General features: G+C 41.1%; 1 protein-coding gene across 4 annotated transcripts in view; it reads left to right on the forward strand.

The window, feature by feature from the left end:
- Nucleotides 1–13,625, forward strand: part of AFF2 (ALF transcription elongation factor 2) — a 416,447-nt gene that overhangs the window by 307,271 nt on the left and 95,551 nt on the right. For all 4 annotated transcript variants that reach the window (XM_063345683.1, XM_063345680.1, XM_063345681.1 and 1 more), the window contains exon 8: nucleotides 10,244–10,295. In XM_063345683.1, the coding sequence (XP_063201753.1) occupies nucleotides 10,244–10,295 (52 nt within the window). The remainder of the gene's footprint in view (nucleotides 1–10,243; nucleotides 10,296–13,625) is intronic.

The raw sequence follows: 13,625 nt of genomic DNA on the forward strand, positions 1-13,625 counted from the left end.
TGGGCCTTGTTATGGCTAAAAGAGCTTAAAGCGGGGAAATGGTATGTGAACTGGGGATAAATTGTCCTCTGTTGAACTTTTTATTTACTTGACACCCTGTTCTCAGCATCCAAGGTCCAGGCAGCTGCTTGGATTTATTCACTCAGAGCTTTCTCTGAGACTCTTTTGGCTTTTCAGATCCACCCTTGTTTGTGAAGGGTGGGTGAAGTTGACACACCTTTTGGAGGAAGACTGTAAAAGCACCCACATCCTCCTGAGGTCCTGCCACAGGACTGTGCCAGGACAATGAGAAGAAGGACGCAGAGGTTTCCCTGTGTGGGTAACATTCCCTGCGTATTGGAGGTGTAGGACACCCATTGCCTTCATTGAGTACTGCAAATGGGCTGTGGTTGGGAGGGAACAGGTGGATACTATCCCCAGCATCACACACAGCTAGTGTGGAAGGGCTGCGCGTGCCATTGCAGCTCACAGACTGGAACAGACGGCTGCTACTGGTGAGCTGCCATGCAGCCTTATCCCATAGCAAGTGCTGGACAAATTTCTCTTCCTCATCACCCACTGCCTGGCTCTGCGTAGTCCTAATCTCTGTGCCAGAGAGGAGCAGAGTCCATCTCAGTCTGTACTGCCTGTGTAACGCACCTTGAGGACTCGGTGTCATTCTTATCGCTAACACTGAAGTGCAGTCTCTCTCTATGACACTGAACTTTGCAGGCAGCAGTTCGGAATTAGAGGCAAATAGTTCAAACAGCAGAAAGAGCTGCACAAATGCATCAGTATAAAGATTTTAATGAACAAAAAAAGCTGCTTCCACTCCAGACCGGGTTACTGAAGTTTAAGATTTACCAGACACAGCTCGTTTCCAATCTGCAGAAACAAAAGAACTCAGCTCTTCAGAAATGAGATTAGTCTATGTAAGGGAAAACAGTGCACAGAGGAAGATTTGTGAATGTCATGTTGGTACTGACAGCTCATCAAACAGCTCCTTGAAGGACTCACTTTGCTACCAGATTAAAAAAGGAATAAAGTAAAAGATAAAATAATATAATCAATGAATAAAATTAATGTCCTTCCATATGCACTGTAGAACATTGGATAGATGAGCCAGTCCTATGTTATTTGTTCCCCGTTGAACAACTCTTTTTAATATATTTTCTGGTATGATTTTTTAAAGTCACCTTTGCTAGTTGCTATAGAATTATCAATCATTGTTTAACTGTGTGCTAAGTTCCCAAAGCCTTTGTGTGTAAATATGCCAACCGAAGGCTTGTTTACCAGAGGAAATACTGGTGCTCTGGCGAGGAGACAGTTTTAATCAAATATGGTTGCAGTAAGCAGGTGTTTTTCATGTGGAATGTAATGGAAATGAGTATGTATCACAGAAATGGCTCTTGGACTATATATTGCTCTTGATAAATAGCAGAACCCAAAATTATATCAGCAGTTGATCAAAGGGAAAATAGTAAAACCTTTGTGCACACTGGCAGAATTTGGCACACTAAAAAAGGTGGGGTCCTCATTTTTGTTTTTTAAAAACTTGAAGAATACAAGTTTTACATTGGCATTTTTAGAAATGGTTATTAGTCCCTTCCTGTATTTTTTCTGGACCCATACTTTCCTTTGTTCTTGGAGCTCTTTTCCTCCTCTCTCTTCCCCCCACCCCCCTTTTTGCTTCAGTGATACATCGTTCTCAGGCCTTGCCAAACAGAGAGCTGTGTTGTACCGGGGGGGTCATTGGACAGTGAGGGAGACATGATGTGGCAGAGATTGCACTTTTCTAGGCAGAGGGCATAAACGGTGGTATTAGTGTTATTAAGACAAAAATATCAACTCACCAGCTTGAAACAAAAAGATGCTACTTTTTCAACTTTTTAAACTGCTTTTAAAATATTTTGACCCAATTCTGCTCCCATTCTGTTAGGAAATGTTCTCTGGGAGCAGAATTGGACCTCAAAATGGATGTGAAGTTACTGGATATGCTACAGCGTTATTCATGCTAAACGTACAGATTTTCATCTATGCCTATACAGATAAAATTTGGCAGTAGGTTTCTCCCTCCTCCCAAAGTTCTTGTCTCAGCTTTAATGAAAAACAAAATGCCTGTCAACAGAGCAGTAGTTATAATGCACTTAGGAGCAACTTAATATTTTAGTTGCCTTGAAGAGCTTTTTGTACATAGAGATTAATGGATAGCTAGATAAAGAAATTCTTCTACTGAAAGAATTAATTTTGCTTAATCCTTTTGAAATTAAGAGATGATACGGGGAGATGAGTAATGAAGTGCACTCTCTGATTGTGAGGTACCTAATAGATAACCACGGGGGTTACTTCTCTCTCACCAGCTGTAATTACACTAATTACTGATATGGTGCCAGGAACACTAAGGCAGGCTGAGTGTGACAACACAAAATGGAGTGTTTCTTAGCAAGCCATCTTTCTCCATCAGCTGGGCCAGAGGGAGACTGACCGTGTTATGAGGCTAATGTGTGCCTTCTGCTGCGGGAGGGAAGAGACCAGGTACCTCCCTTGCTCACAGGCTTTTTTGTCATGAAGACATGAAACTTGACTTCAGTTCTTTTTAAGGGGAGGCCATTTCAGGCCAGAGGCTGAGGACTTGATCTATCCCTACGCAAATTAGTCCTATTCAGGCCACTGAAACAGATGAGTAGAAGTTACTCCTGTGAGTAAGAGTTTGACAGACTGACCTCATCATTGACAAGCGTGTAATGAAAGAAAATGGTGGATGTGGAAGAGAAGGAAAAATTAATAAACTATATTTAAGTATGTATAAAATTCCTGGACAAATGGCCCTGACTATTAAGGTAAATGGTGCTTGTAAATTCCATTTAATTTTCTGAGATTTTCTTTTACCGTAACTCTTATAATATCTTAGAGGAAGTATTTCAAAGATGACTTGCACATTTCAGCAAAAGAGTGAATATCAGGTTTCAAGATTTATCGATGGGATGTTTTAAAACAAAAGATCTTCTTTTTTCCTTTGGAATTACTCTACCGTTTATTTTCATTTCCCCAGTTTTTTTGTCCACTGTATTATAAACTTCTCTAGGGAAATCTATTGTTAGATGTTTTCACACACATAGGCCCCCTTCTTCCCCCTTGATAAATGATAAAATTGTGCTCCAGTGTGTGCAACACATTCTCAAAATACATCTGAATTCCATTATACAGTTTGTCATTTGCATGATACCTTTTGAGTTACTGCTCTCAGAGAAGTCTTATATACTACAGAGAAACGCTCTAGGAAAATGAAAAACAAGTTTGGTATAAAGTCCATAGGGCATAGATTGTGCTGGCATAGATTGTGCTGAACTGATGGCCTTATTCAGGGGTAGAAAAGGTCGCATCTCAGTGCTAGTCACTATTTGCGTGGACAGTGTTCCGTCCACATAGGTATTGCTGCAAATGGGAGTGTGACAAGGGCTTCATAGCTCAGGATGGTAATGTACTACTTTTTTCACCTCAAAGACATTTATTTGATTCCTGCCTGTTCTGGATTTAAGTCTTATTAAGTATCACAAGTGAAATTTGCTATAACAGTCTAAGCTCTCTGTTTAATATCGAACAGAATAACTAGTTGTAGCATGTGGTACTCCAACCTAAATCACACAAACCTCCGTTTAATATTGTCCTGTTGTATCAGTGGAAGGTTGAGGCAGGAGGGAACTCTTTCCTTGGACAGCACCCACATCCTCTATATGCTTCCCCCTTGCTGCTTCTTATCGGTGCTTTGCTGTGTCTTTTGTGTCACCAGGCACAGTATCATCCTTACCTTTCCTTTTCAGACAAATTTAAGCAATACATCCTACCCCACTAATGGGACAGAAGCACAGTTTGTCCATTGAAGTTGCAAGGACAATGTTACAGGTTTACAAAAACAAATGGGCAAAGTATTTTTAAAAGCACGAATCTTATAAATATATTCCCATTTTACCAGAGACAAATCTGGCAAGAAAAGAATGGCATGTCTGTATGTCTAGTTAACGCCAGTGCCTGTCCTCCTTCCTGCAGAAGCAACACTTGTGTTTGTTGTCATATGACCCAGATGGGATACGCATTTTGTAGAAATGTCATTTGACATGAGCAAGTTAATTTTCTGGGCAGCTCAGGATTAGGGAATTGCCCAGTATTCCCTTCGCTGTCTGCTTGCAACCCCCTTTTCCCTTTTCACCATCTTTTTTATTCCCACAAGGCTTTTTTTACGTCTGAGTGGAGCTCCAGTGCAGTGGTGAACTGATCCCATAGCAAATTAGAAGTGCAGAACCTGGGATCCTATTTAGGCTGCCTTTTAAGTGCCTCCTCCTTGATGAAGCTGTCTCACCAAACCTCTAACATCTTGTTATAAACACAGCGTACTCCCGTCGTAGCCCTTCACAACCAGAGGAGGAAGAAATGCATAGCATTCTCAGAAGTTTGCGGACAACCCGGACCTTATTCACTTGTAAAAGGCATTTAAATATGTTACACACTAAAATAAAAAAAACAAGGATGTTGAGCTGTGAAAATACTCCTTTAGGCTGTTCAGTGTCCTCTACAAAAATATCTGAAATTGAGTTATATCACAATAGTGCTTTTTCAGGGAGGAGATTATCTCACATCTCCTAATCGAATCCTCACTTGCTCATTCCCAGGATCCCAAGCAAACAGGTCTGCTGTGCACAAAACACCTGCTGAACTGAACAGCAGGGCTGGGCTACAAGTCCAATTTCAGTGTGCGTGCAAGCTGAGCTTGGTGACACGCCAACTAAGTTTCAGCCCAGAACCCAGAGCTGAGTTGTGGTTCTACTGCCTTTGCTCTTCCCAGCACCGATGGGCGGGAAAGCCTATTTCAGTGGCCCCAAAAGTCTCATCAAGTCCTAGATCATCGTGCTCTGCAGCTTTGGCCGCTCACTATTCATGACTTCTCTGAAGCAGTTAAGAAAACGTGCCTAGACTTATATTTTAACTGAATAACACATGCTGTACCAACAGTTTGGAGTGGCAAAGGGACTCCGTGACTTACTGATGCTGAACCTGGAGAGGAAAAAGGTACAAATCAGAGTCTGTCCCACTGGGAAACAGAAGCCATGATGGGACTTGCATGATCTTTTGACATTGTCTGTTAGGAGAACAGATACAGAGGGGTTTCTGATTATGTTTAAACTGGTTTATTATCATGGCATTTTTCTTGATGATATTTTTGGAAAACATGTGAAGAGTCAAAGAGAGAAGACAAAAATTTAGCTTGCTATTCCAAAATCATAATAAACTATTGTAAAAGTAGCTTGCTTTGATTTTGGTCCATCTCATCATCTTCTGAGGCATGGTTCAAGTTGAAGGCTCCTAAAAAAGATATTTTGTTGTTAGTATTTCTGGTGTGACTTTTACAGAACTCATCCTAATAGAGCCCTCATTCAGACATTTGTCTAGTTAAATCGGTAACATAGGAACAATCTGCTTTGGGAGCCATTTTATCCCTGGAGGAAGTGGGTATTGTAGTCAGTCAATGAGATTGCCCCTACTTACACCACAGATGAATGTGTTGCTTTGTCGTGACGTTTCTACTTTGCAATAATTTCACATTCCAAATTATAAACCTCTGAAAATTGTAGATTATAATAAATGTGCTGACATGATTTCAACTGTTATAGTAAATGGCATTGCTCTAATAATGAAATAAAAAATCCTACTTAATCCCACTCTTTCCCTAAAGTGGTGTTTTGCATTAGCTATGGATGAAAAGACAAACAAGTACGTGTATATTCAATAATAATGTCAGCTGGGTCAGAGAAGAATAGGAAATAAAATGAATTCATAACACCTCTGGAGATAGCTTTCTGATACAGGCAGTTTTCTCTTTGATTTGCCCTCATTGACAGTATTCATTGTAACTTTAACATATCCGCCAAATTGGCCTTTATTAATAGCTGGCCTGATCTTCATAACAAATATGCTCTGTAATCTCCAGTCTGGGTGTTCTGAGGTTAGCAGTTACGTAGAGCAAAATAGACCATGTGTGTATTTACAGGGATCTTTCGTTCAAGAGGGCCTAATTTCACATTCAAACTCTCCCGACGGTGTTTGTGAGAGCTTTAGATACAGAGCTCTTCTGTCTCAAGGCTTTGAAGCTGAAATGGGCTACCTCTCTAGATATGATGGTGAAATAGTCACCTTGGATTAAGGTTGCTGGCAATCTTAAAAAGCCCTTATTGGGCTTTGAGCGTGATCAGATGCTACTTGCTTATAAATGAGAGTTAATAGAAACATTAAACAGTACAAGCTACTGTGACCCATGCCTTCAGAATATTAAGCACATTTTAAAATCGTGGAAGACTATCTAGTCCTCTGCTTTCTGTAAAATATTACTTCTTCCAACCAATATCTTCTGGGAGCAGGTTATTTGAACTCTTTAGCATTCTACTTTCATTTGCGCATACTGTGTATTTTTAATTTATTCCCTCACTTCTCTGGCTACCATATATTTATTGTTGATACCATACTCAGTTTCTCTTTAATTATTCCATCTGCCAGGAGAGTGTGATGCATTTTAGCAGCTGTGTGGTTTAGTTGTTTAACCTTTGAGTTTTGTAACTGAATGGGATGACATATTCTTCATTTAGCAGAACAGGCTAAGAAGAATTACATACTCCAAGTGATAAGCTTGGAACTGCTAAAGAAATACCAAAATCCATTTTTTTTCTCTCTCTAGTCGTCTAAACATCCATTAGTCTCTTGAAGGGAACTCATAAATCCTGCAAATTTAGTTTATCTGAAACCAACTCCAACAGTTGTCCTTCCTACTAATCATGTTTTATATCCGTTTTATATTTTTCAATATTCAGTAAACATGTCTTGTGCTTACTGTACTTGTTAGAAAGTGTCTGCAGTGTAGGCTGTATGAGGACAGTTATTAATCAGCCATTTCAGATGGCTGTTTGGTTAGTTTAGTAAGTGTATTCATTTATCTTTTTTATGTGTTCTTCTTTGTTCTTTCCATTTATCCAATATGGAATTTCCTTTGTCCTTTTTGGTTTATTTCTACCAGGATATGTCAAAAAAGAATTTAACATGTAAAAATGAAGAAAAAGGGATAGCTGGAAAGAAAAAAAAACCCACCACCCTTTGGGCTTCGTTCATGAAAAGATCCTTTGCATTATGTCCTCTTAGATCTACATTAAAAAATAATAATAGAGCGCATTATCTAGCAGTGCTGCTTTAAAGCAGTAGATAATTTACACATTAAAGTGAGATGTAAGTTTAAAAGTTAAGAGTGTAGGATTGAATTAGAGTTAAGAATCAGAATGATATGTCCTGTGTGACGATGGTCTTGGTTTCCTGGGGGTATTGTCCTTCTGGTGTGTAATGAGACTTGCAGATAGCAATCTGTGGCTGTGGATAGATCGAGGTACAGCGAAACGTTGAAAATAGCACAGCAAGTAATGTCACTAGGGAAACAAATGAATGCGTCTGCTAGATAAACAACATGAAAAGTTCCTGTTCCTCACCAAAGTCCAGGCCTCTAAAGATTAATATTTCCTGAAAAATTCTGTATTGGGTTTGCATGGCAAGGTTTTGTTAGCAGGGAGGGGGCTGCAGGGGTGGCTTCTGTGAGAAGCTGCTAGAAGCTTCCCTCATGTCTGATGGAGCCAATGCCAGGCGGCTCCAAGATGGACCCGCCACTGGCCAAGGCTGACCCCATCAGTGACAGTGGTAGTGCCTCAGGGATAACATATATAAGAAGGGGAAAAAAGTTGCTGTGCAACAACAATTGCAGCCAGAGAGAGGAGTGAGAATATGTGAGAGGAACCACTCTGCAGACACGAAGGGCAGTGAAGAAGGAGGGGCAGGAGGTTCTCCAGGTGCTGGACCAGAGAGTCCCCTGCAGCCTGTGGTAAAGACCATGGTGAGGCAGGCTGTCCCCCTGCAGCCCGTGGAGGTCCATGGAGGAGCAGATATCCACCTGCAGCTGTGGAGGACCCCACGCCACAGCAGGTGGATGCCCAAAGGAGGCTGTGACCCTGTGGGAAGCCTGCATTGGAGCAGGCTCCTGGCAGGACCTGTGAACCCATGGATAGAGGAGCCCACACTGGAGCAGGTTTGCTGGCAGGACTCGTGACACCGTGCAGTCTGTTCCTGAAGGACTGCACCCCATGGGAAGGCACCCATGCTGGAGCAGTTCATGAAGAACTGCAGCCCATGGGAAGGACTCATGTTGGAGGAGTTTGCAGAGAAGGAGAACTGTCTCCCATGGGAGAGACCCCACACTGGAGCAGGGGCAGAGCATGAGAAGTCTTCCCCTTGAGGAGGAAGGAATGGCAAAGACAACGTGTGATGAACTGACTGATGAACTGACTGCAACCCCCATTCCCTGTCCCCCTGCACCGAAGCGGGGAGGAGGTAGAGAATTGTGAGTGAAGTTGAGCTGGGGAAGAAGAGGGCTGGGGTGGGGGGAAGGTGTTTTTAAGGTTTACTTTTTATTCCTCATTATCCTACTCTGATTTGATTGCAAATAAATTAAATTAATTTCCCCAAGTCGAGTTTTGCCCATGATAATTGCTGAGTGATCTCTCCTTGTCCTTATCTCAACCCACGAGACTTTCATTGTATTTTCTCTCCCCTGTCCAGCTGAGGAGGGGAGCGATAGAGCAGCTTGGTGGGCACTCAGCGTCCAGCCAGGGTCAACCCACCACAAATTCTTACTTTTAGAAAATTCATTGTCCATGCTACAGTCTTAGTTTTATGGGTTCACATATTACAGGGAGGCATCTGCCATTTATCAAGACGTTAATGACTAGTAGTTATGTGTCCAGATACTTTGTAACCACTGAGCTGCCTGACACCAGAGGTCACCGAAAGACAGATGACTCTACAAACTGGTTTAAACATCTCCTTGCACTTTCTCTTTTTAAGAGCACCAGCAGGGCTTCGAACCTTATGATATTTCCACATTGGGATTATTGGCTCCTCTTAAAAATTCCTTATATCACGAGGCTCCCATGATTTACTGGTAGTCCTCAAACAAAAAAAACCCACTTCCTAACAGAACATCCATTGATTGCTACAGTTATTTAAAGGCTAACAATAAAAAATCACGGACTTTAGTCTCCATCAAGGCAGAAAGGAAACAGTAATTGCAATTCGTGAGCCTCCTGCCGTGGGTAAAGGAGCTCAGGCTGGGAGGAAGGAAGCTCGGCAATTTTAGTGTCTGTCACAGCGGATCTGGGTGAGATGTGCCGATTCATTTGTACGTCATCCTGTGATAAGAGGATTTGTCAAGGTGAAAACAGGGGTGTGAGGTAGAAGTGTGCCCAAAGGAATATTGGCTCCTCCTCCTCTGAGAAGGACCACCAGATAAAAGCATGAATACATGGGAAGCTGTACAGGACTGTATGTGGTGGGTGCTAGTCATGTCTTTCTAGGTAGACAGATCTTGAAAGAAGAGACCTTTTCTGAAAAGATGTAGCAGCAAATAATATGGTTTCTTACACCATGTGTTTTGCCATACCCGAGTCTTGGATTAAAAAAAAAAAGCAGCAATATAAGATAAGTGTTAATATACTAATACACATTACACAACTCTTTCTTCTGCCAAAGGTCTTTTAGGAGTTTCCATCCCCTTTAAGCAAGGGCGGGGAGTAGTTATGTGAGATTTCCCTGTATTTAAAAGAAAAAAATAAAAAATGGGGATATGAATTAGCAGATTCCTGGCTTGGAAAACATTTGCTCTGCCTTCAGATACTAACAACTGTGAGGTCCCATCAAACCTCAAACAAGCTCCTACTGTTCTTGCTATTCTCCATTCTGCATTCTCAGATTGATAAGGTGGGGGATTGGTACCAGCCTCACAGGAGATCAGTGGTGCCTTCGATCAGGAATGAAATATGGAGCACTTTTTCTCAGTTCGGTCTCAGAGTTGAATTTCCCTTCCACCTTCTGATTTAGAAATACACATAGGCGTATATGGACTAATCACTGTGAGACAATGTGCAAACAAAAGAGGACGTGAAAAAGGAACTGACTGCCAAACTTTATGATGGATGAGTCTGAAAGACATTTGTTCTTATCTAGCACCACACAGAGGACTAAAACATACGTATTCATCAGTTTACTTACCACAGATCTGCTTTTGCTGGGAGTTTTTCCTTTGACTTGTCTGAAGAGTAGAATCCGCCCATTGTATATAGAGTTAATTCATTATTTAATTACATTATTAATTAAATGTAATTCCTTATTGTCTCTTTTTTTTCAGAATGCTTGAGGATGATCTGAAACTCAGCAGTGATGAAGATGACAATGAACAGGTAAATACATCTGGTATGAGTGCATAGACCATATAATCTGACAAAGTTGTTTATCAGTTGAATGTGATTGCATGTTGGTTCACATCAAAAGCATTTTGAGGTGCTGCAGAATCCATTAATTTAAATCTTGCTTGTGCATAGAACCTCTGTGGGAGGAAACTTATTCTTAAATAGGAATGCATTTTGTCAGTTTTGCTGAATTAACTTTGTGAAGTGGACTAAACTAAACCAAAACATGACTTACTAGCCTTGGAATATGAGACCACACATGGCGTCATCCAGGAATAGGTAATGTGCTCTGAGTTTCTTTCCTCCATTGTACCAAACTAATGGTGGAACAGGCTCACATTGTTTCGCAGTTGATTTTGGAAATTGATGACCTTTTTGGAAGTGGATGTAAAACGACCACATTGGACCACTATCACAACTGCAGAGTTTATTTGCGCTTTGCAATTCATTTGTACAATTGCACCCAGGAAGATTGGGTCCCTAAGTTTTATTCCAGTCAGTGAGTAAAGGGCTGGGAGTCCATAGTTAGTAATTCAGTGATTCCCATTTGTGAGAGGGAAAATCTTCAGTGTGTAGCGGTAAATCAATACCAAAAATCTCTCAGCCTACTTGGGATGTTAATGAAGAATCATTTTCAGAAAACTGGCTTATGTCATTCTCCATCCTTTCCACTTTATAAATATTTATAGAAAATGCTGGGAAATAAAGCTCTTGAAATTCATATTCTCAACACTCCTATCAGAAAAAAAAAGAAACTTTGGGTTAAATTCATCTTTCATGTTACTTTATATATGCAATAGGTTCAAAAGTGTAAACGTCTGGAATACAGAGGAAGGTAATGCTGTAATTCAGCATAAGATCATCTGTTCAGCCTGGGATATGTTAATTATAAGTCGATCCTTTTTTCTTATTTATTTTTAAACTACCTAAATGTCCTCCTTCAACCTACCTAATCCGCCCTCTAGGGTCATGCCAGGAAAGATTTACCTTCTGGTGTCAATTGACCCCTTAGTCATACAAGTCAGTATTTTTTAGCACTGAGACAGACTTGTGCTCTCATCTGAAGCCAAAGAATCAAAAGCCTGTACTTGTGCAGTGCGCTGTTGCACAAACATGGTGGCTTATGAAACCAGCCAGTTTCCTGATCTATTGGAAACTTGCCCAAATAGTCCTGAAAAATCACATTGTGATACTGAGGTGCCCAAAATAGAGAAATGGAAATATATTATCAGGTAGGAGTTACTTTTGTTTTCCTACAGTAGTAGTTTTCTAGTAAATTCAGTAGACTTGTTCCAAATTTACACTGCTAACATGAAATCATGTATCATTGCTCAATGAAGAAGCAAACGTCTGGACCAGCGTTTGCTGTCATCAAACAAAAAGCCCTCACTGACTTGAGTAGGTGTCATCTCCCATGCTAATCCCAAGCAGGAAAGATATGGTTACGTCTACACTGCACAGTGGAGTATTGGTAGCTCTCAAAACATCATTGCTGTTGTGTGGTACGTGTGTGCCTCTTACTCAAAGGCAGCATCATGCTCGTGATGCTCATGAACAGCATCCCATTGCTCCCAGTTCAGGGCCTGCAGCCTGAGTCCTTGTTGTGGTGGTGATGTGCCCGAGCTGTAGGAAGCCTCAGACTGCACCAAAACTCCAGGTGACTTTCCCGTAGTACCATTCACAGCATTAACTGCAGATAGATAAGAAAGCACAATAAGGACTGTTCGTGTAGTTTCTCAAAATTTTGTAGTACAGAGAAAATGTTTTTCCTTTTAGCAGTGTGAGCTTCATCTCACTCTAAGTGATTAAAATTGATTCAAATCTCCTAAGATCTCCCAAATACCTTCTTAAGAAACAGATTATGGTCTGAATATTTAGGGATTCCAAAAATGAACACTTCCAGTCACATAAGAAATAAATTAATTGTCTGGACAGGAAGTGCACCGTGCGTATTTCTTAAATGCCCTGCACTCCAAGGGAAACCTTCACCTTTCCTACGTACCTCACACACGTATGGTTGCACCTCTTTTATTTGTATTACAAATAGAGGGCATAGACAAAGTTATACATATTCTAGGAAAGAATACCACAGCTTTTTAGGTTTCCTGAATGAAAGACTGCATGTGTCTGTCCTTTAGATTTTTGTAGCACACTGCATCCCAGACGAAGGCCTTGCAAAGCCGAGCAGCATGGCTCTGCTGCAGCACTCACGCGTTACACTGGCAGTGCCTTCACACTTTAGCAGCTTCTGCCATATCTCTTTAAAGAGAGGGGATTGGAAACGGAAAGAAATGTTGATCTGGTCCACTGCGCAGGCACATAAATATCAACAAAGTAACTGCAGTGGTTTTTGACTACAAAATATTTTTTCCAAAAAGTATATGAAGTATTCATTCATGAGGGATAGATCAAGGCAATTACAATTGTGAATGTTACAATGTTGAATGTGCAGCTGTGGAGCTCAAGGTTAGAAAATTTTTTTTTTTTTTAACTTAAAGATTTTGCAGTCAAATGACTGTTGTAATTCAGCTGTACATACACGCGCATTCTGACAGGGAGAGACATTTAGGGGTCTATGGACCTTGTGCTCTTTCGGTGTTAAACATCTCCTTCCTTTTCTCCCCACTGCTGAGGAGAAACCCAAGACACATGATAGCTCCAGTCACTTCTATAATTAAGAAGCTGAGCCGGATTTCTACATAAGATGAGAACGACCAGGTTGAAGTCAGTGGAAGGTGTTTATTCTACAGATAGTATTCTCAAGGCTGTTATTGAATGTGCTGCCCATTTTTAGCATTCGCTTTTCAAACGGGATTTTGAATAACTGGAAATTATTCCTAAGAGTTTTAAACATGATCTGGAGAACCCTCCTTTATATATGTGTTAGGACTTCTTTGGTTCGTCCAAAAAGAGTTAAGGCATGCATGACGATAGCCTAGCAACATATGACCAAGAAAAAGACTCCTGAAAGGAGGCTGTACACTTTAATTTCGCCCCAGAGGGCTTAAGAGGCTTCAGCAAGAGAGAGCTGACTGGAAATCCAAACTGCTGCAAATTGCATGGAAACCTTGTGGTTTCCCTCTCCTTTTAGACTTCTGGCACTTGCGGGTTTGTTGTAGAAGTAAATTCTTTTGGGTTGTGAAGTGCAGGAGGTCCAATGAGATGTTCATTGCAGGTCCCTTCAGACTTCAGCTCTGTAAAGCTTTGGACCATATTGATCTTTGCTGTAGAGCACGAGGCAAGTCACAAGTCGCTCCACTCCAGCTGCAAACTCCCGTCATCACTTTTTGGTCCTCACTTGTAGACACTGCAGTTATCGCC

Source organism: Chroicocephalus ridibundus, chromosome 9, assembly GCF_963924245.1.
Source record: "Chroicocephalus ridibundus chromosome 9, bChrRid1.1, whole genome shotgun sequence".
NCBI lineage: Eukaryota > Metazoa > Chordata > Aves > Charadriiformes > Laridae > Chroicocephalus > Chroicocephalus ridibundus.